This window comes from Pseudonaja textilis, chromosome Z (genome assembly GCF_049901715.1).
Source record: "Pseudonaja textilis isolate UNSWEBS1 chromosome Z, rPseTex1.2, whole genome shotgun sequence".
Classification (NCBI taxonomy): domain Eukaryota; kingdom Metazoa; phylum Chordata; class Lepidosauria; order Squamata; family Elapidae; genus Pseudonaja; species Pseudonaja textilis.
Window position 1 is genome coordinate 109,124,989 of NC_142008.1, and position 26,219 is coordinate 109,151,207.

The window sequence follows — 26,219 nt, forward strand, 5'->3', positions numbered from 1 at the left end:
CCTTTACTTTTACATCATTTAGAATTCATAGAATTTTAGTTATTTCATAATAATAAAAACTGGGCATCTAAAAGTAAAGAGCACTTAAAATAGGTATAAAACTGAGATTGTAAGACATATGTGAATAATTTAGTATTCCCATTTAAATTACAAAGTTCCCAAAGTTCCTGGTCTATTGCTCACAGCTCCTGACTGCTGCTGACTGCTGCTACCGTTAGCAATGTAGAAGACGTGCATATTTTTAAAAGATGGATTGAGACAGGTTTGACATACAAATGCTATGATGGTGACATGAAACTGCTGGATGAGATCATTTGCTACCATGGGACAAAACATCTGTCACCTCTGTCCCAGTCCCAATTCTGCTCTGTTCTGCATCAACCAAGCCATATTTAAATAGTCTAGTCTCAAGTGAGTTAAGTGATGCTACAACTACTCTTTCTCAATGCCTGAGACTTTTGAGGTCTAGATGGGGAGCAATAAATTAAAACTGAAAACTGACAAGCCAGAGTGACTTTGGGTCTGGGCTCCTTGATTCTTGCAGAATTACTATCTTTAATCATGGTTGGCATTGCACTGCCCTAAACAGACCAAGTGTGTAATCTGGAGGTTCTCCTGGACGTGCAGCTTTTGCTCAAAAAGCAAGTGGCAGTCATGACCAGGAGAGCCTTTGCACAATTGTGTGTTGTGCATCAGCCCTTGTCAGTTACCCATGTCTTGGTCAGCTCTGGTCTGGACTATTACAATGCATTCTACATGGGGCTATTCTTGAAGAGCATCTGGAAGCTTCAGTTGGCTTAAAATACAATGGCCCAAATGGTTACAAACTCCCTTGCTTTTGAATATCATTACCCCAGAGGTAAGATTCACCTCCATCTTGTTGCTTTTCTGCTAATACTTGAAGACATGATTTTGTCAGTGGGCCTGGTACCCCATTTTGAGGCTAATCAAGGGGCTTAGTTGAATCTTTTGTTACTGCCATGGGATAGGCAGTTGCACACCATCCAAAGTCATGGTATGTGCATTGGATGGCTATATAAAATTGTTTAATAAATAAATCGTGAAGGATTAGATTCAGAGTTTGACAAATTGATAGTATTCTATCCTGAACTGTGAAAGACTGCTGCTATCAGATTATAACTGTTTGCTTTACTAAGAGTGACCTTATATCAAACCATTGTCACTCATTAAAACCATACTGTTGTAGATGTAGATATGATGAGTGACAGGGTGCTTACTTGGTGCTGGTTGACAGTACATGGCCAGCTAAAATAAAAGAGGGAATGGAAGGATGGGGGTCCATATGGCAAACTAAGGTTTATTGGACAGAAGAAACATTATTTCTTCCAAAGTTTGGGAAGGCTGAATATTCTTTATAATTATAACAATGCCAGCCCACATAATAGAATTTATACATTAGTGTTTGAAATTGTCAGTTGCATCAGTTCTTTTCCTAGTCGGATAGTATCCTAGATGGGTGTGTAAGATATATAGTAAGATGTTTTGTTTGGAAGAGGGACATCCACATGACTATGTCCTTATGTTTAATTGTTTTGATACCAGAATATGTTTTTGTGTTATTTTTCAAAGTATATTGAATTAACATTTTACCTCTCCTTTCCTCAGTCCAGATATAATGGCCTGAGTTCTCTTTATTTGACTTCCTAAAAAAGGAAGGGGCCATTCAACTTATTACTTACATTCCATCCCCAACCCTTAAAGATTTTTTTGAGCCAAGTCATGGACTTAGCAGTAAGAAATGGTAGTTGTTGACTTGTTTGCAGAGACGTTCTCAGGAATCAATGTTTCGCAGAATTATGATAGTTGTAGCTATGCCCCTTTTGTGCTTCCATCCAGCACATGTAGATAAAGGTGGGCTTGTGTTGAGACAACACAACACAATGTTTTCATTGTTGACCTTCACTGCAGAACACTCTATTTCTCCCATTATGTTTTTGTTGTTAACTTTTGTTTTAATCTACAGTCTTCCATTTTATGGAGGACAAGAGATTGAGAAAACTGAATTATAGCCTTCCAGTACCTCCAGAAGTGAAAATGAGTCTATTTGATGTCTTCATCTGTCAACTATTTTTATCTGGATCACTTAGTTTACTCTTGAACTTCCTTGAAGTCTTGTTATAGGTTTCTCCTCTTGCTACATTTTTGTCGGGGCACTCAAGGCAAGTATAATAGCATATGCAACATGGATAGACACAAAATTCCAGAGAAGACAAACAGGAATGGGTCCATGTATCAAACATGGCTGATGGGAGGCAGATTTCCCAGGTTACCTGGCATGAACAATGTTTCATGCCCAAATGGCAATGACAGCCATGATAGAGAAGCCTAGGCTGATGAAAAGGAACTTGGTGAAAGGGCTTTCATGCGAAGCCAACTCGTAAGGAAGAATTTCCAGGAATGTGATGTAGAGGAAAGTTCCTGCTGACACCCCTTCAAGGACAGCTTGAGCCAAACCGCTTCCATCCCCATTGGAAAGAGACACACCGATGCCTATGCTGATACCAATTGGAGACATCAGAACAAAGACCACCAGGTAAAGTATCCTCCATTGGAGCTTGGTGCTACTCTGCACTAGCTTCAAAGACAAGCTGAAGCTCATGATGGCTTTGTGGATGAGCACAGCCAGGCAAAGTTGGATGGTGTCTGTAGTCTCCTTTTGCACACCAATGGCAAGTCCTTCAAAGACCGAATGAAAGGACAGTGACAGGAATAGTATAAATGCCCGGAAGGAACTGTGAGAAGGTGGGGGCTCCTTGTGTTCCTCATGATTTTCCTGGTTGTTATGCGAATGAACAGCTTGGGGGCAACAGTGGAGTACAACGCTTTCGATAAAAAACACCAGGAAGAAACCCAATGAAATTACGAGCTCTCCATATGGGTACCGCTGTCAAGGAAGAAAGGGGAGTGAGGAGAGAAAGAGAGAGAATAAATTTGAAACATAATCATTATGAATTAAGGCACTCATCATTGTACAATGTATTAATTCAGGTTGAATCTCCTCTTTCTCCCATTAGCACATTCTTACTTTTCTTACAACGGTCTGTGGAGTTCATGAAACTGAGGAAGAAAGATCCATTCAAGGAGTTTGCCTGGCTAGGGTTGAACCTGGGTCTAAACTATCTAAAATAATCATAGAGTTGGAAGGGATCTTAGAGGTCTTCTAATCCATCAGTTTGCTCAAGGCTGGAGGTCTTATAATATCCAAGTCTATTTTTGTAAGCCTTCAGTGATGGAGCACCCACAGTTGCAGGAAACAAGCTAAGGAGCCTCGGTAGCACAGTGGTTAGAGTGCAGTACTGCAAGCTACTCCTACTGCAATTTGACAGATCAAATCCCACCAGGCTCAAGGTTGACTCAGCCTTCCATCCTTCCGAGGTGGGTAAAATGAGGTACCAGATTGTTGGGGGCAATAGATTGACTCTGTAAACCACTTTGAGAGGGCTGGAAAGCACTAGAAAGTGGTATATAAGTCTAAGTGCTATTGTTATTGATTAATTGCTCTCGCTTTCAGAAAATGTCTCCTTACTTCTAGGTTGTAGCTCTCTTCCCACCTCCCATTGTTCTCTCTCTGGTACCCTAGAGAGTAACATAATAGAACCTAACAAATAATTTGGAAAAAACCTTTGGAGGTGTTCAGGTCCAGCCTCCTGCTCAATCAGAAGACATGTGGCTGTCCAATCTCTTCTTAAAAACCTCCACTGATGGAGCATCAGCAACCTCTGAAGGCAAGCCATGTCACTGGTCATCCCAAAGGTGCTTTTTCAAGAGGCAACTGGACTTTCTTTTCTGTGTTGTAGATTGGAGATCAATAATGATGAGAGGGCTGTTCAATGAATACAGGTGATATTGTATCTCTCAACAGAGGGGGAGGGATAGGACATCATCTATGTCCAGTTTACAATACAGTCCTTTCAACAGTTCCAAAAAAGCTTCACATCCATTGCACCATTCAGGTGACTCTGATGACACAAGTAACTCTCCAAGTCAGAGGTGGTATCCAGCAGGTTCTGACCAGTCTGGAACACCGGTAGTGGAAATTTGAATAGTTAGGAGAACCAGCAAATACCACCTCAGACTGTCCCTGTCCCCATCTATTCTCTGCCTCCCAAGTCCCGGATGATCGGCTGGATCTTCTTTGGTTGCCCTGCACAGGAGAACGGAGCTGGAAAGCAGGTTAGTGGGGTGAGGAGGGAATGGGGATTTTGCAGTAATCTTCCCGTGGAGTGGGGTGGGAATCAGAGGTGGTATTCAGCAGGTTCTGACCAGTTCTGGAGAACCATTAGCGGAAATTTTGTGTAGTTCAGAGAACTGGCAAATACCACCTCTGACTGGAGATTTTACAGTATCTTTCCCCTGCCACGTCCACCAAGCCACGCCCACAGAGCCGGTACTAACAAAATTTGAATCCTACCACTGCTCCAAGTGCTTCAATGACCTTCTAAAAGGATGCAAATGACCAGCTTTCTGCAAGGAGTATAAATCCTTCTATTCCTCGCCATCCAGTCAGAGCTGAAGATGCTTCTTGGATGAGAAGCAAAACGTCTTCAAAGAAAAACCAGAAAAGTCCAGTTGCCTCTTGAAAAAGCACCTTTGGGACAACCTTGACCTGGATGACTGAGAATTTTCATAGACATTTTACAGGTTAATTGTTTTCAGTGTTAGGAGTCGGTCTCCTCTTCTTTGTAACAGTCCCTCAAGTAGTAGGAGGTTATCATGTCCCCCCTCATCCTTCTCTTAAAAACATGAGTTCTTCAAAACTCTAACAAAAAATTGGGGTGTTGGAAAGAAGAAAGAAATCTAGCTGGAGGTTGAAACAATTTGGTTGGATATTGGAAGTCCTCTGTTCCAAGTCAAAGGCAAGCTGACTGAATGCAAGCTGCTTTTGAACACAAGCTGCTGAATGGGGACCTGTATTACATATGACACTCAGTTGTGAAAGAAACAGCAGCTCCCCTCAACACTGAATAGAGGCATCCATGACTATCTCTGACCAACAGTGATGCACACTGGCACTTTGGCCTGGACAACCAAATGGACAAAATGTTAGTCATTACTACCACCAAGCTACTGTAATTTGGACTTTAGGCTGGTCGGATCCATCCAGAGAGACCCACAAATGTCCATTGTTGAATGGAGTCTTGAATCTGGATTTTGCTGGCCCCATAACCAGAGGTGGTATTCAGCAGGTTCTGAGCAGTTCTGGAGAACCAGTAGCAGAAATGTTGAGTAGTTCAGAGAACCAGCAAATCCTACCTCTGACTGGTCCCAATCCCATCTATTCTCTGCCTCCCGAGTCCCAGCTGATCTGTCTTCTTTTGTTGCCCTGCACAGGAGACTGGAGCTGGAAAGCAGGTTAGTGGGGTGGGGAGGGAATGGGATTTTGCAGTATCCTTCCTCTGCCATGCCCACCAAGCCACGCCACACCCACCAAGCCACAGCCATAGAACTGGAAATTTTTTTTTAATCCCACCACTGCCCATAACGATGTTCCATTTGCTCCAAGGATCCAAGACTAGGAAGACTTATTTATTCATGATCAACTATAGTTTTATCCCTACACTGGAAAATCTGGATAATTACCCCCATTTTACCTATGCGACTTTTCAAAGGTCACTCATCAGTCTGCATGACTAAACAGTTGTTAAGGTGCACAAAAGTTTTCAAATCCTTCAAAATTAACAGGCAAATGTTTATTGTTACATTTTTTTCAGGGCCCCCCTCCCAAACTAAGAAAATCTTATATTTAGCAGTTGTTTCAGCTATTAACTTTCACACTTTTAATTCCAACTCAACTTCTGTGGACCTCATCCCATATTTAAGAGATTCCTAAGGTCCGTAGTGTGTAAGTGCACTAATGTGCCTAGAACCCCTGTCACATTTTTTTTTATTATGCTTGTTCGAATTTGTAATTTTTGTTTGACAAATAAATATATTTTAAAGAGCTTTTACTTATTCTGTAGAATTAGTGTGTGGCAATACTAGGGTTGGGCCAGCAGGTGGCAGTGAAGGATTACTCAAAAGAAACTTCCTTTACAGAGAATAATTTCCTACTCTCTTCTGTTATCAACATTTCTACTGGGAACAAAGGAAAGATCTCTCACATAGTACACAAAGGCACTTTAAAAAAGGTACATCAACATTTCCAAGAATGCAATCTTGGAAGAGCCATGTGCACCCATTTCCCACAGAAAAAAAAAATCACCCAGGGAGCCACAAAACCTGGCTGGGTGTGGCCAACTCAACATCACTCACTCCCACCCAGTCACATGACCTCCTAGCCATGCCTATCCAGCTGGTCATTAGGGCAGAGAACCGGTGGTTAAAAAAACAGGCAAATGTTTGTTGTTACATTTTTTTCAGGGTCCCCCTCCCAAACTAAGAAAATCTTATATTTAGCAGTTGTTTCAGCTATTAACTTTCATACTTTTAATTCCAACTCAACTTCTGTGGACCTCATCCGGGGAACACAACCCCCCCATCTCTCTCTGTATCTCTTTCTCTCTCTCCCCCTCCCTGTATCACCCTCTCTCCCTCTTCCTCTCTCCCCCTCTGTATCTCTCTCTCCTCCTCCTCTCTCTCCCCCTCTCTGTATTTCTCTCCCAGTCTCTTTCCCCCTCACCCTATCTTCCACTCTCTCCCTCACTCCCGTCTCTCCACCTCACCCTATCTTCCTCCCCTCTCCCCTCTCTGTCTCTCTCTCTCTCTCTGTATCACTCTCCCCCTCTCCATATCTTCCCTCTTTCCCACTCTCTCTTTGTATCTCTCTCCCGTTCTCCCTCTTTATCTTCCCCTCTCCCCCTCCCACTCTCTGTATCTCTGTCTGTCTGTCTGTTTGTCTCTGTCTCTTTCTCTCTCTGTGTGTGTGTGTGTGTGTGTGTGTGTGTGTGTGTGTGTGTGTGTGTGTATCTCTGTATCTCTCTCTCTCTTTCGGGCTTAGTCTCTTGTGGAATCCCATCACCTCAGGTTTTGTGCAACCTCATTTGAAAAATCCCTGCCCTTTTTTGCATTCCTGCTCCAGTAATGCTAACTATTGCTCTGAGCATGGTCGTTATATGGGGGAAAGATGCCTCATTGAAGACTGCTGCTAGGTGGTGAGAAATCTGCATTAAATCTGCTCAGCCAAAGGCATGTGCAGAGCAGGTGGCCGTTCACTTGAGGAGGGTCTCCCCACTCGTGCATTGCCACAGCCATCCAGGGGGTCGCCAAAGGAGGGGAAAGAGTAGGAGGAGAGTCACCCAAAGGAAAGCCTCCACTGTGGCTTGTGCTTGTTCCTCAGCCAGCCTGGATTTCCAAAAAGTTGCCAAAAAGAAAGAAAAGGAATAGCGAAGAGCCTTAAGGAGAGCTCGCCAGCTTGGTCCAGCCTCGGCTTTCTGAGAGAGAGAACAGACACACACACACACAGAGAAATACACAACACACATAAACACACACACAGACATAGACACACACACACACACACACAGAGTGGGAGATGACCGCCTCTGATGAGGGAGCTCTGGCTTTTTCTGAGCCTGACCCCACAGGTGGACATGTGAGGTTCGGAGGGCCAGACCCCTTTTCCCGCTTCCCTGAGCTTCTTAAATCCTCAGCTGAGCGCTGAGGGCCTGTCCCCCTTTCTGTCATCCCCTCCTCCCAGAGCCCATTCTCATCCCACTAGCCCTCATATTAGTGAGGCCAGCGTCGGTCACAGCTGGGTCGGGCCAGTGTCTCAGGGTGGAGAGCAGGTTGCATGTCTTCCCAAGTGACTGAGGCACACCCAGCACCAACAAGGGCTGAAAAAAGCTCCAGCAAAAGTGAGGCGCCGGAGAATCAGTCCTAGCTGCTTCTCCATCCCCAGCCATTGCCTTTACCTTCTCAGCCAGGTGAGGAGTGACTGGGAGGGGAGGGCAAGGGGTAGGCCCAGCCAGTGATGGGACAGGGAGCCACAGCAAAGGGCCCAAAGAGCTGCATGCGGCTCTGGAGCCATGGGTTGCCGACAACTGGTTTAAAGGATGTGTGTATTTGTATGTGTTTGAAGCAAATTTTAATCTTGCTTTTTTATTCCCTGTGGAACAAGAATGAAAAAACATAACCTGCAGTTTTTCTAACACTCATTTGTTATCTCAATAGTCCTATGGGTTAGGTGAGGTTGAGAAGTCTCCCAGTTTCCTAGATCTCAAATCTGATCTCACTGGTCTTGGACTGACATGAATCAGTATACTTGCCTCTCAAAGGTGTAACCTTTTGTCTTGATGACAGAAACCAAGTTCTGAAGAAAAGCCTGAGAAGGGACAAGCCAGTTGTGATAAAAGAAAGTCTTTTTTACTTAGTTTAGCCACAGAATAATGGTCTTTATAAAGGAAAGGACCTCATTCTGCTTTCAGGGGAAAAACAAAACACTGGAAATAAGGGAAGTTCAGTTCCTGCTCATGTTTATGTGCCCCTCCCTCTTTTTGTCCCAATCTTCCTCCCATGGTAGCCTCATTTCTCAAAAAAATTTGGCTGATTCCTGGTCATTGAAATGGGTTCTCTTCCCTGAGTTTGCCTCTTTCCCTCCTGTTATCTGTCAGAATAAACAAGAAAAGAGGAAAGAGTTCCGTGGCTCATGTGACTAGAATGTTTGGTTGATAATTAGCAAGCTCCTCCCTCTCCCCATTCAAGACCCAAGTGCTACTCCGTTATTCACTCCAGTTCCTGCCCACCTAGCAGTTCCGAAGAGAGTGACTGCAAGTAGCAATAACACTTAAGATTTATATACCACTTCACTTGAGACCTTCAAGAAGAGATTGGACTGCCATTTGTCAGAAATGGTGTAGGGTCTCCCGCTTGGGAGACTTGGGGGGATTGGACTAAATGACCTACCAAGTCCCTTCCAACTCTGATGATCTGTTACAGTGCTTTACAGCCCCCTCTAAGTGGTTTACAGAGTCAACCCATTGCCCCCAACAATCTGGGTCTTCATTTTACCGAACTCGGAAGGATGGAAGGCTGAGTCAATCTTGAGCTGGTCAGCCCTGAATCAGGCATACCCTGGGGAACTATGATGTCACCAGTTGATTATTTCAACCCGGAAGTGCCTTAGGAGCTTCTGACACGAATACAAGCAAGCAAGCAAGCAGGAAGTATAGCTAATGTTGAGGAATGCTGGGAATTGTAGTTCAGCAACACCTGAAAGACCACAGTTACCTTCTCATGATCTATGGATAGGGTATCATTGAGTCAAAAATCCCACAGTTTGTGGAAGATAACACATTTGTTGGTTCCTAATCACTTAAATACCATGTGAACACATTAACTTACAGTTTTTACTACTCTAGCCCAACCCATCGCACACTGACAAAGTTCTTACTAAGTGGTGAATTCTGGAGATTGAAGTCCAATGACGTAGTGGAATCTGGAGATGAAGCAAATTTGGGAGGAGTAAAAAGACTAACTAGCTTGGGATTGTTAAGGGAAAGGAGGTGATGGAAAGCAAATCCTCCCTAAAGCTTGCAGTACTTATCTAGTAGTTTCTGTCACAAATGCATCAGTTTGGAAAGATTCCTCTCAATAGGTGAGCAGCAATAGACTTGACCTTCTAATCAACTGTGCAGTGGAATTCAATCCTGACTGGCTCAAGGTTGACTCACAGTTTTATCTTTCTGCGGTCAGTAAAACGAGGACCCAGATTGTTGGGGGCAATAGGGTAACATTGGAAACCAATTAGAGGATGCTATAAAGCACACTATGGAATGGTATGAGCTGCGGTGGTGCAGTTGTTAGAGTGCAGTACTGCAGGCTACTTCTGCTGACTGCCAATTGCCTGCAATTTGGCAGTTCAAATCTCACCAAGATTGACTTAGCCTTCCATCCTTCCAAGGTCAGTAAAATGAGGACCCTGATTGTTGGGGGCAATATGCTGACTCTGTAAACTGCTTAAAGAGGCCTGTAAAGCATTGTAAATTGGTATATAAGTCTAAGTGCTATTGCTATATAAGTCTAAATTTGATTGTTATTGCTATTAACTATCTGGGTTATCCTGGTTCTTTGCATCTGCAAATGTTCTAGGAAGTAAATTAGATTTGAGGGAGGAGTTTCTTTTGCCAAATCATCCCTGTAGCCAAGATTGTTGTTTTAAAACCAATTTCTGCTTTAAAGGCTTTGTAATGCTTCAGATATGACTGTTGGGCATGTACTGTATTTTGGAATGTATCTTTTAGTGTGTTTTGAAAGCAGCCATGTTTTTTTCATAATTACTGCATGATGCTGATAAAGTATCATTAATTTAATGAGGATCTGGTGAATGAAACATATATATGCCAGCATACTTGGAAACAGCTTTTCAAATTTAAATCCAAAGTACTACATCGCCCTAAGTGCGATTGTTCAAAATTTATGTATGTCAATTTACTTGTCTTTGTTTTAAAGCTTGGTTTTTAAAAAGTGTTCCAGAAAAATGACAACAAACAAATTTTAAAAAAGATTAAAACTCAAACAGGACAGCAAATCAAAAGTACTTCTGTTTCTACTTACATGCTAAGTTATCATACCAGCTAGAGCAGTGAGATAAAAGCCATGATTAGAAGAGCTTTAAGACAAGTTATAACAAATTATTTAAAGTTGTCTAATCTAATAAAAAAAATCAAAGGTAGGTATTGCTATCTTTGGAAGCTCTAAAACCAAGTGGAAGCTTGAGCTTGTGAGATTAAGTAATTGAAAATATTGCAAAATGGGAAACCAATACAAAATTTAATCTTCAGTGATCCACACCCATTCTGTTATGAATTGGAACATTCGGGCCAACTATTGGAGTTGGTGGTTATACTTTAAGTAGAATGATATAAAATATGATTTGCAAAGGTAACAGTCAAGGAATTTATTTCTCTCTAGCCTGGTGTTTCTCAGCCTTGGCAACTTTAAAAAGCTTTGCTGGTTGGGGAATTTTAGGAGTTGAAGTCCATGTATCTTAAAAGGACAAGATTGAGAGACATTGCTCTATCCAACTATGTAGCAGCACTTAGCAGATCTTAGCAGATCTCCAACAGCTAAAGAGGAACAAGCCTGGTTAGTTGTTGAAAAAAAAGGAATTCTAGGAATTCAAGACTGAACTGGGAGGTAAAAAAAATCAAATGAAACACCCACTATAACCACCAATAACCCATTATTAATCCAAAAAAAAGCAAAGGTCACTCTGTATTTTTGCAAGAAAGATATACAGCTATACCCCTGAAGTCACCAGGAATCATGTATAACTCAAAGAAGGCATTGCCTCCTTCTACTAACATCATGGTCTTCAAATCTTGATCATGATGAGGACTCTGTGGAATTCAAGAATACTAGAAGTTCACAGATTCCTCCTCATGATGAAAGTTTGAGGACTATGATGTTAGGACTTCTTTGAGTCAAACGTGATTTCAAACTCCAATTTCAATCATCCCTGGAAGGGTCAATAGAAGTTGGAACCCAACATCTGGAAGATTACAGGTAAACTCTTCTGGTTAGTAAGTGCCAAGATGAAGGGAAAGCAAAGTTCTCAAACAATGGGACTCTTACCTCTGAATCATTATCAATGTCCACGTAGGTGCTATTTTCTTTATGTCTGGCACTCTCCTAGAAAAAACATGACACCAGAGTTTTGGGCACAAGACCTGTATTCAGTAAAATCTACTGCAGAAATGAAATGAAAGTATCAATTTGAAGGTGATGCATCTCCATGTTCTGAATTTGGCAGTTAAGTTAAATTGTTTCCAAACAATTTATCTTTTTGCAACATCACTGTTCGTACTGACTTTTAAGAATCAGCTACAAAAGGCATCTTCCTTTTAGATAGATACACTTTGTCAGATGCAGGTGAGAAGATATGCATACACATGAAGATAGAAGAAAATCAAATTTTCTTACTATCTTAACAAAGACGGTCTTAAGTTACTTGTCTTACCAGGTAAGATTATTGCTAACTCTGGTCCCAAATTGCTTGCAGTAATTATCAACAATTAGTTAGGAGGTTGATTTGGTCAAAGGAGGATTTGACCAATTTTTCTAGCATCATCTATATTTAGTTCACTACCATTAAAATAATATGTTCCAAATCTCAACAGATAATAAGGTTTCAAGAGATCTTGTGTATGAAGGTTTAATTTGTTATTGTTTTTTTTTAACTATATGGAACCTATAAATTAGGACAGGCCAGTGAACAGGAAAATCCAGACTCAATTCTTTGGGCCATTTTCAGATCAATCTACATCATAAGTTTCTTATTATGAGAGTAAACAATAGCCAAGGAGATTATAGCATTGACTCGCAGACGGGATCAATGAAGTAGCAATAACACCAGTAACTGGTAAATTAGAAGCTAGCAGAATGTTCAGAATTTTTTCCTGTCCTAAGTTTCCTGTACTTTATTTATTTCTAATAGAAAATGATGAATTGTGGAACTTCGGCATTTGAAAGCACAATCCTGTTCCCAGGATGGCAAAAATGGAAGTCTAGACTCTCAAAACAGCACTCACCATGTGCTGTCGTTTTCTTATTTCTGTTTCGATGTCTCCCAGGGCATCAGCCACCATGTGCATAATACAGGCACCCAGGAAGACCCCTGCAGCGAAGCAGCTGATAAAACTGAGGATGCGCCGATGTTTCCCTGAAAATAAATGAAAGAGAAAATGATTTTTAAGGATCATCTGCCCAGGAAAGTCTTTGTTTTGGCCTCTATATATAGTTTTATTAGTCTATTATATAAAATACAAACAGAATTGCATAAAATACAAACTATGATCTTATAGACAACGATCTCTCATCCCTTGATTGGCAATCTCTATTCACTGGATGCAATACTGTTGAAGACCATTACAACATATTTTTACTTAGAGTCAAAAGAGTCATTAAACTATATGTACCAATAACAACTCCCAAAACAAAACAAAACAAAAAATCAGATTACCCATAACAATAAGGAAACTTCAATCCAAAAAGAGATCACTCTGGTGGAAAAACAAATCTGGTCACGTTGCCAACTTCAAAAGCCAATACAAAAATTTATGCCACCAGATAAAGACTGAATGCACCAATTATCACATTAAACAAGAGGAAAACCTTCTATGCACCAATTCCACCTGTGCTTTTTACAATTTTGTAAACAACAAACTAAAAGACTCAAAGTCCATCCCACCCCAGATAGGACCTAATGGTAAAGACTGCAATGATGACACCATTAAAGCCAACATCTTTAACACATTCTTCGGCTCAGTATTTGTAAACAACAATGGATCATTCCCAGTATTTCCAACCACAAAAAATTACAATGATCTAATACATATCGATTTTACAGAAGACAATGTTGAAAAAGCACTGCGCAATCTAAAACCATCTCTATCTATTGGATCGAACAGAATATGTGTCTACTTCTTAAAAAAGCTATCCATTGCCATAGCAGAACCTCTAAGCATAATCTTTGAAAAATCTTTCAGGACCAGCTCCTTGCCTAACCTATGGTCACAAGCCACAGTCATCCCCATCTTCAAAAAGGGAGACTCCAGCCTAGTTGAAAATTACAGACCAATCTCTTTATGCTGCGTCACCTGTAAAATCATGGAATCAATTATTAACCAATCCATTATCCTCCACTTAGAGACAAACAACCTACTCTCTAATAAACAATTTGGTTTCAGAAAAAAATCTATCCTGTAATCTGCAACTCTTACACTGCAAAAACATATGAACTACACAACTCGATCAGGGCAAAACAATAGACGTAATATACCTAGACTTCTGTAAAGCCTTTGATTCAGTGGTACACGACAAACTACTCCTCAAACTAAAATCTTATGGTATCTCTGGACACCTGCATAACTGGATAGAAGCATTCCTGTCAAACAGACAACAAATGGTCAAAATTGAGAGTGTCCTATCAAATTCTGTATTTGTCAATAGTGGTGTCCCCCAAGGCAGTGTTCTAGGACCAACTCTCTTCATACTCTACATAAATGACCTCTGTGATCATATTAAGAGCAACTGCGTTCTCTTCGCTGATGATGTAAAGCTGTTCAATACCACAGACAATACTGCTACCCTTCAAAAAGATCTTGACTATGTATCAGAATGGTCAAACAAATGGCAACTTCGAATCTCAACAAATAAATGATCTGTCTTACATATTGGCAAAGAAAAATCAGAAAATAAAATACAAGCTGAATAGTCAAGACCTTATTGATGATCCAAGCTCTGTAAAGGACCTTGGTATACTCACCTCTAATGATCTAAGTGCTAGAGCCCACTGTAACTACATAGCCAAAAAGGCATTAAGAGTTGTTAGGCTAATTTTATGTAGCTTTTTCTCTGGTAATACCACACCACTAACTAGAGCATACAAAACATTTGCTAGTCCAATATTCGAATACAGCTCATCAGTCCAGAACCCACATTACGTATCTGATATTAGCACAGTTGAGAAAGTCTAGAAATATTTTACAAGAAGAGTTCTCCACTCCTCTACTCGTTGTAGAATACCTCATGCCACCAGACTTGAAATTCTAGACCTAGAAAACCTTGAATTACGCTGTCTTTGGTCTGATCAAAGTATGGTATATAAAATCATACATTGCAATTTCTTACCTGTCAATGAATACTTCAGCTTCAACCATAACAACACAAGAGCACACAATAGATACAAACTCAAGGTTAACCACACCAAAATTGATTGCAGGAAATACAACTTCAGCAACAGAGTGGTCTATGTCTGGAATACTCTACCAGACTCTGTGGTTTCTTCCCCAAACCCCCAAAACTTTAACCTTAGACTGTCTACTGTTGACCTCACCTCTTTCCTAAGAAGTATGTAGGGGCGTGCATAAGCGCATCAATGTGCCTACCGTCCCTGTCCTATTGTTTCTTTTATTTTTCTTATATGTACCCATTTCATGTATTCATAACTATGTATATATTTATAACTATTATCTTGTAAGCGATTGACAAATCAAATCAAATAAACAAATAAATAGAATACAAAAGCAAATATTAGGGAAATTAGGGAAGGAAACGGGGAAGTGAATAGTAGGAAAAAGGGGGGGAAAGCATTGACTTCCAACTCCTTTGGTGCAGTTGAATAAGGCATTAAGGTCTACGCTCAACTTTTTATTTTTTCTTAATAGAAACAAGCCATTTCTCTAACAACAAATCTATCCAATTGGTAAAACCCGAGATCAGTTTCATCTTTTTCCACTTCAAGCACAAAGTCTAGAAGTGGTTTCCAAGTCAAAGTAAAGGTGTTTGTGCTTTTTTCTTTAATCAGAGCAATCAATTTAGCCATCTCTGCTAACTCCACCAGTTTTTGCAGCCATTTATCCATTGTGGGGGGTTGAGGTGACCTTCCATTTCTATGCATAGTCTTGCTGCCGTCAGCATATATAACATTTGTTCCAGTGATCGTCCATTTGCAAGCATCAATCATTCCCTCGCCTCCGCCATCTCCAGTCCTAATTTCTAGCACCATGGACAGTGCGATGATCCAAAACTTTGTACTCAATCCAATGCCTAGGTCAGTGGTGGCTAACCTTTTTCATCTCCCCTGCCAAAAATTGCACTCGCATGCCAGCACCCAGAAGGCAATGCGCACAGCCCCACCAACCCCTGTGCATGTGCACACAACCCCCTGTGCACACCATGCATCTCTACACATGCCTGCACAATTCCCCTGCGCCTCATGCATCTCTACACATACGAGCGCAACCCCCATGTGCCCTGAGCATCTCTGCGCAGGCGGCTCCCGCATATCCCCATTTTCCTATGCATGCATGCACACCAGATACCCAACAATCAGCTGTTGGGTGCACGGCACACGCACATGCTGTGGGGCTTTTCCAGGCAACCTCTTGCGTGCCGGCAGAAGTGGCTCTGTGTGCCACTTCCAGCATGCCTACCATAGGTTCACCATCATGGGCTTAAGTAATCTTTGACTTACAATCACAATCAGGACTACAATCCATTGGTAAGCAAAGGGGTTGTTAAGTGAGTCATGATATCACCATGCCCAATTTTACCAGCTTTTTTTTGGCCAGGGTGATTAAATGAATCACAACCTTGTTAAGCGAATCTGGCTTCTTCCACTGACTTTGCTTGTTGGAAGCCAGCAGGGAAGGTTGCAAATGGCGATTACATGACCTTGAGATGTGCAAAATTGCAAATACTCACATTTTTTTCAGTGCTTTTGCAATCCTGAACAGTTGCTAAATGAATGATCCTAAGTCAAGGAGTATCTGTATCAGGGAGGATGTTATCAGAAGTGGAAAATATTTACATTTGGGGTAGTCCTACATGAAAATTCAAAGGATTGTGCAAAAGGTTTATTTTATTGAAATAGGAAATAAATAACTAGATAAACTCCATTATTGGCATTTAGAGAAGCAAATGAAAACTTGTTACATAAGTGCTTGCTTTCTATTAATGGCTTCTAGACAATTGAATAAGAGCCACAGTGGTACAGTGCTTAGAATGAAGTACTGCAGGCTAACTGCCAGTAGTTTGATCCTGATTGGCTCAAGGTTGACTCAGCTGTCCATTCTTCCGAAGTTGGTAAAATGAGGACCCAGATTGTTGAGGGCTATATGCAGATTCTCTAAATCACTTAGAGAGGCCAGTAAAGCATTGTGAAGCGGTATATAGGTTTAAGTGCTATCACGAAAGAAAGACCAGAAAAATCTTTTAATACTACTCTGGTTTCATAGATGTTGGCAAATAGCCCTTAGGGAGAAGTTGATTTTTTTAAAAAAAAAGAACAAAGACAAAGATTTAAAGCTGTAAGTTGCTAGTTTCAAAGTTTGGTATATAGCCTTTATTATATAAAATAGGCATATGAGACATAATACACATAGTAAGACCAGCATCTGTTGGTAGTGGGAAAGAGCAGGCTGGTAGAAGCTATATTGTGGTTTTCTACATGACACGTCACGTGAATATCACAAAGAAGTGTAGCTTATCATGTGACACCACTGTCATCATTCTGACAAAGTAGTAAGATACTGTGGAAGCCACTGCATAGATTTTTGTTTTAGTGTGTGTGTGTGTGTGTGTGTGTGTGTAGTGTGTGTGTGTGTGGGGGGGTCTTCAATTATGAGTTGCCTGGGCCTTACTAATCCATCCATCTTATAGAATTTCCTGAAAGCACATTTTTATATTAGGCCTGCAATATATTAAACACTGTAAAATAATTAGTTTTCGGGAGTGGGATGGGATGGGATGGGAAGGGAAGGGAAGGGAAGGGAAGGGAAGGGAAAGGAAAGGAAGCCTTGAATATAGACTATTGATTGAAGAAGAACATGCCCAGGATTAAGCTGAAAAGGCATTGCTCAAAATGAACCTCATTCTCACTCCCAGACATTCATTCCCACTACAATCAAAAGTCTATAAATATGCAGTATTAAGCACAAAATTATACCTAATCACAATGAGATTAAACAGCAAGGTACATTTCCCTTGAAGTGCGATTTTTTTTCCTGATCAAATGTGTAAGATGGTAATTTATGATCAGATATTAGACTCTATGAGAACATAGCACTGTAGAATTCCTGAGGAATCACAATAGTATCTGCCCAGCTGCTTCCATCTGCAGGATTGGTGTGCTCAAAGTCCAACGCCAAATCTCAGGACCTTGGAAGCACATCTCCTTTGCCACATCTCCTTCATCCCTTTGAAATGAGGTTCCCTTGGAGATCCAACCTGCCCCACCCCGCTAGTATTTCAAAGGATCTTGAAGATCTAATTTCTTACCTAAACTAGGAAGGCTGTAGCCCCGAGCTTTTTTGGTTGCATCCATCTTTGCTTCTTTTATTATAAAATTAACAGCCATGGTGGCACAGTGGTTAGAATGTAGTATTGCAGGCTACTTCTGCTGACTGCCAGCTGTCAGCAGTTCGCAGCTCAAGTCTCACCAGGCTCAAGGTTGACTCAGCCTTCCATCCTTCCGAGGTGGGTAAAATGAGGACCTAGACTGTTGGGGGCAATAGGCTGATTCTGTAAACCTCTTAGAGAGGGGCTGTAAAAGCACTGTGAAGCAGCATATAAGTCTAAGTGCTATTGCTATTATTGGATCCCTCCCTCTGGAACATCATCCTTCCAGAAATTAGACTGACACTTTCAGAAGATTCTGCCTGAAAACGTGGTTTTACCAGCAGACCTGGGTAATCCAGAGTGGGATGGAGCCCATTAAACAGATGATTTGATTGTGTGTTGATTGTGTGTTGTTGCCAAAGAGAGGGTGGGATGGGGTTATTATTTTTTATTTTTAAATTATTTTTATTTCTTCTACATTGTGTTTTTATTTTCGGTAAGCTACCTAAAGTCACGAGTAGGTAGCTATATAAATTTTGCTAAACAAACAAATGCATTTTTAGTTTTACAGGTAGTCCTCATTTTACAATAGTTCATTTAGTGACCGTTTAGTTATAATAGCACTGAAAAGTGATTTACGGCCGTTACAGTTACAACCTTTGCAGCATCCCCATGACCATGTAATCAAAATTCAGATGTTTTGCAACTGGTTCATACTTATATGATTCTTGCTGTGTACCAAGATCTTGTGATCCCTTTTGCGAACAAAATCAATGTGGAAGCCAGATTCACTTAACAACCGAGTTACTAACTTATTAACTGCAGTGACTCACTTAACAACTGTGGCAAGAAAGGCCGTAAAAATGGAGCAAAAGTCACTTAACAGATGTCTCACTTAACAATAGAAATTCTGGTCTCAATTGTGGTCATAAGTCAAAGACAACATGTATAATTCTCACGTTTTCTTTTGAGCCATGCAGTGTTGCCAGGAGTTGGTCAGTATACAGATTTGGTATAACAAAAAATGGGAACTCTGCTGTAAAGTTTAAGTGGATGTGACTAAACTTACAAATGGCTTCCTTTGGTTTACACATTTAGCATAAAAGTTAAGGATTTGTCATAAAGTTACTTTTTCATCAACATCATAACCGTGAATGGTCACTAAATGAAGCAGTTGCTAAACTGCCTGTTATTCTGCATTTTTGTCTGTATTCAATATATTGCGAAATTAAAAGTTCTATTTTGTAGCAAAATTGAAGCACTACATGCTTCAATTGAACCTAGGTTTAAAAAGCCAATTTATGTATTTAGTTCAGTCCCCAGGCACTTATTCTCCACCCATAAATTCTCTAAGTGGGAAAAAGAGAAATGAGATTTATTACCAAATCTAAACCTGAATTGTTATATTATGGTTGGGCAACTCCTAAGCACCAAATTGGTTTCTCCAGTTCTCTCAGGATCATGCTGAAATTTGGCAGCATAAGGATATTATATCTAATCTGTTCCATCTTTTCTGTTCTGAATAAATTAGGTCTTTCTCAATCATTCCATTACCTGTATTTTTTTAAAAAAAAAACCTGTTAAGAAACTTTGCTCAGTGCTTAGATGCTCAGTAGAGGAAAATTAAATATGCAGTCCTTTCCTAGAAAAAAAAATGTACAGGAAGTTCTTGACTTGCAACTAGAATGGAGCCTGGAACTGTGATTGTTAAGTTTTTGTGGCTGTAAGTCACGGTATTACGTGACCAGACTTGATTTTATAACTTTTACAATGGTGTAACATAAGTTACCTTTTCCCGAACACCACTACTCTACTAAATAATTCCCTCAATACTGTCAAACTATTTACAGTCTGCACTACTATTACTATTAATTTTCTCATCACTGCTTATCATCCATTCCTTCCCACTTGTGACTGTGACTATAACCTTGTTGCTTGTATCCTTATGGTTTATATTGACTGTTTCCTAGTATGATTTGATTGCTTATTTGTACCCTATGACTATTTTCAAGTGTTGTACCTGATGATTCTTGACTCTTGACAAATGTATCTTTTATTTTACGTACACTGAGAGCATTTGCACCAAGACAAATTCCTCCAATCACATTTGGCCAATAAAGAATTCTATTCTATACAGCAAATCATGTGGTTATTAAGTGAACCACATGGTCATTAAGCAAATCTATTCTTCCAAATGGGTATGGGTTTTTTTGCTGGAAACAGCAAAAACACCAGAAATTGCCCCCCCCCCCAAAAAATCACAAATCAGAGTCACATGACTATGGCACACTGCAACTGGTTGTAAATGCAAGCTGGTTCCTAAATACCTGAAACACAAATACATGACCGGGATTGGTGGCAGTAGTAACTTCAAGAATGGGTCATAAACATTTAAAAATCCATCATACTTTCTAACTGCCTAAAGAATGTGTGGAAATAAACGGATTAACACTAGCAATTGAGGAGAAAGAGCAAGCTGAGTATTATATGATATAGAAAATATTTTATCAATGGTTATAGAATTAAATAGGAATTTGGAAATGAGGAAAAATAAAAAAGAATAAAAAAAAGTAAAATAGTGATACAAATATGATGTGTATATATGTGTGTGTGTGTGTGTGTATGTATATATATATATATATATATATATATATATATATATATATATATATATATACACACACACATACATACATATACATACATACATATACACACACACATATATATGAACAATGAGATGTAATGCTAATAAGATATTACCACCAGAAGAGCTGTATGTTTAGCTGTTTGATGTATCTTAACTTTAAGCTTAGAGAAATATTAATGTGAATGGTGTTATAAATGGTGAAGGATGTGGCACAGAGATGTTGGTGCTCAGACGGCACACTGCTTAAGAAAAAATGAAATGTTTATACTTTTGAATCTAAAAAATAAAAACTTATTATTAAAAAACAAAATTTCCTCTGAGCAGGTACTTCTGTATAATTTGCTTCTTTCAATGTATCTGAGACTATTCTCCAATGATTGTCTAGTCGCGAACAGGTGTTTATGGATGGCATCCAATTCTTCAAACTTACCTTACAAGGTGAGACTGCCTAGTGACAAGATAAGCAACACAGCCTACACTAAGTGATAATTGTAGGGAGTCTTGAGATATTGTGCCTACCCTGTTCCACCAACCTTGAATGAAACCGTAGGAAGATTTCAACAAGGAATTAATACAATAACATCTCGTCATTTTACATGATATGAGCGGACAAGGCTCAACCGTTTTTATTTTATTTTATTTTTTTGCACTAATTTTTGCAAGCCCGTTCAAGACTGAGGACCTTTCTCCCTAATTTTAAATATGGAAGATGAATTATTTTCTCCACTATTTGTTCTTCTAGAGAACTAAAAGTTTTGCTGTGAACATCCCATAAAAATTCCTTCATTTCAGGTCACATATATCTATGTAGAATCAGATTTTTATCAGGAGGACAAAGGTAAGAAAAGCAGAATGTTTCCTCATTCTAGCTTAATGAGATTTTACTACTTTTTTTTAAATTCTGAAAAGAGAAACAAAAGATTCCTGGCTGCCTGGCTTGCAAAATTGCTGGCTATAAAATGGTTAGCATGTAATTAAGCTTATCACCCCAACTTCAACACCCAATGAAGAAGAAATGCTCAAAGCTATTTATTTAAAATCTAATCAATAACCTGTTCACACTATATAGGTAGTCCCTTACTTGCAGCTATTCGTTTAGCAACCATTCAAAGTTACGACTGCACTGAAAAATGTGACATATGGCCATTTTTCAACTTACAACTGTCACAGCATCCCCCATGGTCACATGACCAAAACCAGGACACTGGGCATTATTTATGATATCTGCGGTTCCTGGGGTTACATGGTCCCCTTTTGCAACCTTCTGACAAACAAAGTCAGTGAGGAAGCCAGATTCACTTAACAACTGTGCTAGTATCTTATCAACTGTGGTGATTCATTTAACAATTGAGGCAAGAAAGGTCATAACAGGAGCAAAACTCAATTTGTTTAGCAACAGAAACGTTAGGCTCCATTTTGTCATAAGATGAGGACTACCTGTCCTGCATTTGGATCAATACATCTGGACTTCCATAAGGTTAAATAAGGTTACACCATGTATAATGTTTGAGTGTTGATTCTGACTGCATTTACATCATCCTATTGTTCTGCATCCAAGTTTTTACGCTTGGGATTGTGCAAACCTGAAACTTCTAGTTACTTTAACTCATACATATTCATCTATCTATGCCTTCTTCCACTTCCATCCTCTTGTTTCGCTGTTAGTTTCTGTGCCAAACTTTAGCTGATGAAGAATTTCTTTCTGACCTAGAGAGATACTTGGCTGCTGGGTTTTTTTTAAAAAAAAAAACAATGTAGTAGTGAAGCTACATTACTCATTCCAAAGAGTAGGTAGGAATAAGACAAAGAAATGGGAAGGGCCAAGAGGAAAAAAAATGAAAAGGGGTTTAATGTACATTTCAACAGGATTAAAATGAATGACAATTTTATATATAATTATTAAATATTGTTAAAGGCATAAACCATACACATTTTGAAATGTAAAATTAAGGCAAGAAAGGTAGTAAGGAAAAAATGCAAAGAAAGACATAGAAGTGAAAAAAAAGAATCTCGTATTTATTATGGATAGTACCCACATTTAATAAAGAGGAGAGAGGGAGGAGAGCTGGAAGGAGAAAGAGAGAGGGAGGAACAGGGGAAGGGAGAGGAAAAATAAAGAAGCAACTTCTGATTTCCTTAACAGCAGTTATATTTACATTCTCTCTCTCTCTCTCTCCTCCCTCCCTCCCCACTCTTATAATTCCCTACTTTTCATAATCTGCTCTTCTTTCTAGTCATTAAATCACATTTTTTTCTCTCTCTCTCTTTCAACAAAAAGTCCCTTTGGGATTTCCAGTGACTAATAAATGTGATCATTGTCCTTTCTCTAATCAAGCAAGTCAATTTTGCCATCTTTGCTAATTCCGTCACTTCCACTAGCCATTTTTCCTTTGGGGGTATTTCAGTCTTTTTCCATTTTTGTCTATATAATAACCTCACAGCAGTTACCATATATAAAAATAATCTTACAGAACTCTTTTGGGTCTATGCATTAGTCTCAACAAGATGCAGTTTTAATTGAATATCAACATTTAAACTTCTTTGTATCATCTGTATGCATTTAAACTCAAAGTTCTCTGGGTTGTTTTTTTTTGCAAGTCCACCAGATAGGACGCAATGACCCTTCATTTATTCCAAATTTTCAACATAGACTTGAAGTACTTTTGTACATTCCAGATAATTTTTCTGGAGTCATACAGCAATGGCATACCATTTTATAAAAGTTCTCTTTTGAATTATAAAATGTTAATTTCAGCCTTTTGGCCACATATTTTACCATTGCTCTCTCATCATATTATGTCCAAAGTTCTTAGCCCATTCTTAAGATAAGTCTTTCACTTGTTCTCCCATTTCATGTTTCAAAAAAAGTTTACACGTTTTAGAAATTACATGTTCATCATTTGTACATGTATAAAATTTGTAGTTTCAAATTCTGTCTTATGCTGTTTGCCTTCCAAATATCATTATGTTTCAAAACTTTCTCTTTAACTGTAGATATGAAATATGTTGAAAACTGAATGCGGTGGGGGGTGGGGGTGGGAGAACAGGGATGTTGCAAATCTCCACTCCTAAGGAGAACACCAAAGGGCCTTTTCCTTATCATCTTCATTTAATGATCTCATAATCCCTTGTGGAGTAGAGTCTAGGAAACTGAATGCAGCTAGCAGTATGTTTTAATGGCCGGATGCCCTTCCTCTCGCCAATGCAGTTATATTCAGCAGATATATTCTCAGTGTGCCCAGATATCTGCCTCTACCTAGGATCGAACTCACAGCTTCTTCCTGGTTGTGTGAGGCAAGAGCTCCACTCTAGGCCACCGCACCATTCTCCCCATTTGGAAGACCATCCCTGTGGTAATTTGGCACTTTGACACTGTTTTGCAAGGCTCAGAAGACTTGGTTTTGCCAATGAGTCTGGAAAACCCAGAAAGGGATGGAGCCCATCAAATGGCTTGTTTGTTTGATTGTTGTTACCAGGACAAGTGGGTGATTACTGTTTTTTATTGTTTGCATATTGAGTTTTTATTTTTGTAATCCACCCCGTCATCATTAAGTGATGGCCATACAAACATAAACAAACAGTCAATTGACCTTTTGATTTCATTTTATATTCTCCATCCTCTTGTTCTTACAATTATGAATAGGTTAACTGCTGATTCTTTTCTATAAAACTCTTCTTGTGCGTAGACTCCTAAAGACATTTTTGAATACAATCTGGATTTGTATCTACTCTATATGTCTTCAATATAGCGCTTGTAACATAATGACTTGTGGACTTCCAAGTCCCAGAATTTCCCAGTCAATATGTCATGGCTGGGGAATTCTGGGCTGCCCTAACCTATTAAAATTAATTATACTTAATGTGACTCATTTGAAGTATTCAATAGCTTATCTTCACATAAAGGTAATGGAAGCTAAATTAAAGGCTTTGGGAAAGCTTATTAAGTCATTGAACTTCAGATTGTGCTCCTCTGCCTGAAAGTAATAATCTATAATCCTATGATTTATAAAGTGCCATACATGCCAATGTTGTCATTAAAAACCCAAGAGGCAAAATAAGGTTACTGAATCATCAAGAATTCACCCCTATCACAAATTAGGGTCTGTCTAAATCAGGGGGGTTAAACTCGCATTGTCATGGTGGTGTCACGTGACGTATCGGGACTTTTTTTGCGCACAGGCCGTGAGTTTGGCACTCCTGGTCTAAATGAATGGATTCATAACAAAAATGAGGCAAGGAATGAATCCCAATTTCTTTAGGATGACATCATTTTCTATTGTGCTAGTTCAGACCTAAGTGGAAATCATGACACCCACAAATGTCTCACCTCTGGCCATGTTGATATGGAACCACTTGACCTGGGCTGGGATGAGGCCACAAAGAAGAGTGATGAGCAGCACCCCTGCCAGGCAGCCAATTTTCACAGCCAACAACTGATCCATTTTTGCAACTGCTTAGGAAGAGGGCAAAAGGCAACTGTTGAAGAATAAGCCAAGGCAACACCTTCTATTGCTTTTGGTTCTTCTCGGGCCAATCTGCTCCTAAAGCTTCTCGGACCAATTAATTAGTCTTGAGTGAAGAAATCCAATGGGTCCTTCTCACTCTCCAGACTTTCTTCGTTTAGTAGACCAAAGAACAAGGAAAGACATCCAGTTCTATGCAATCATGAAGGCCACCTCCATTCACGGCAAATTTGAAAGCTCCAAAGTATATTGGTTTCTTCTTTACCTTCAGTCTCTTTTTAGCTCCACTTCATAATGATTCCCATTCTCCTAATTTCTACCTGCTCTCCCACTATCCTAGTTTTCTTGAAGCCTTGCTGCTTCTATTCCAGCTTTTCTCCTTTTTTCGGTCTCCTTCTCACCAGGTTCTTCCCCCCTCTGCTTGCTTCTATTCCATCTTCCTTCAGTTCTTAACACTTCTCTGGATGTCTGTGAATAATCACCCTGATACTCCACAAGGGAACCTCCCACCAATTTGGGTAGTCCCAGCCCATTCCAATTGCTCTATTAAACTTTAAAACACCACGCTTCACTTATAGGAAACAGCCTGCCAGGGAAACTTTCATCAGAAACTTAAGGTCACTGGGCCAGAGTAGCTTATAAAATAAGTAATTAAAATTGGAGTTTGTTGATCTCCAACTAGATCAGAATCCATAAATGCATGAATCATGTTATTTACTATGCAATGTGCCCAATTTTATAGTAGTTCTAACAAAAGATCATAAATTTAAGGCAGTCTGCATTCCTGGAAAAATTGGGCAGAAATCACAAAATCAATATCAAGTACAGGTCCCAACAGCTCTGATAACGTAACAGATTCAGGATGCTAAGCTATGCTTGTTTAAGTATGCTATATAAGTATAGTTTTCAAAATGTAAAAAATGTGAACACTACAAAGCATTCAGCAAAGTAGCACAGAGCAACCCAGTGGCTTAGCTTGGCATGTATCCAGTGCATGTACTTATATTGCTAACTAGAATTCTTTGTGGAATTATTCAACATAAGGCTAAAACCATGACAGGAAGGATAAAATTTGGGTGGCTGGGACCCGCCTTAATATTTTTGCAGAAGGTAGCAAAAGCCACAGTGAGAATGGGAATAATTAGTTATGATAACTGCTCCATGTATGGACTGTTCTATATATGGGGTAAAAAAAATGCATATAGCCCTGAAGGTTATACTACCACCTTTGCAAAACAGATTATTATTTTTTTCAAGTTAGCAATTGTATTGCCAAATGAAGCTTTGAAAGATTTCTTCAAGTCTGC

At 39.6% G+C, this 26,219-nt stretch overlaps 1 protein-coding gene across 1 annotated transcript; it reads right to left on the minus strand.

Moving 5' to 3' along the window:
- Window positions 1–1,609: 1,609 nt before the first annotated feature.
- SLC39A2 (solute carrier family 39 member 2) lies at window positions 1,610–25,374 on the minus strand. Its single transcript, XM_026720633.2, has 4 exons — window positions 24,777–25,374; window positions 12,489–12,619; window positions 11,533–11,589; window positions 1,610–2,905 (listed from the first exon to the last, which is right to left on the minus strand). Exons 1-4 carry the CDS (start codon window positions 24,889–24,891, stop codon window positions 2,309–2,311), a joined length of 900 nt encoding a protein of 299 aa, XP_026576418.1. The 5' UTR covers window positions 24,892–25,374; the 3' UTR covers window positions 1,610–2,308.
- Between the last annotated feature and the right edge of the window lie 845 nt (window positions 25,375–26,219).

Bases quoted from the DNA above. Each gene is read 5' to 3' on its own strand.
- SLC39A2 (XM_026720633.2), bottom strand. From the start codon at position 24,891: ATGGATCAGTTGTTGGCTGTGAAAATTGGCTGCCTGGCAGGGGTGCTG. The intron at 12,620-24,776 runs GTGAGACATTTG...ATTTATTTTCAG, and splicing joins CCATATCAACATGGCCAGAG to GGAAACATCGGCGCATCCTC. The intron at 11,590-12,488 runs GTGAGTGCTGTT...TGTTTTTTCTAG, and splicing joins TAAGAAAACGACAGCACATG to GAGAGTGCCAGACATAAAGA.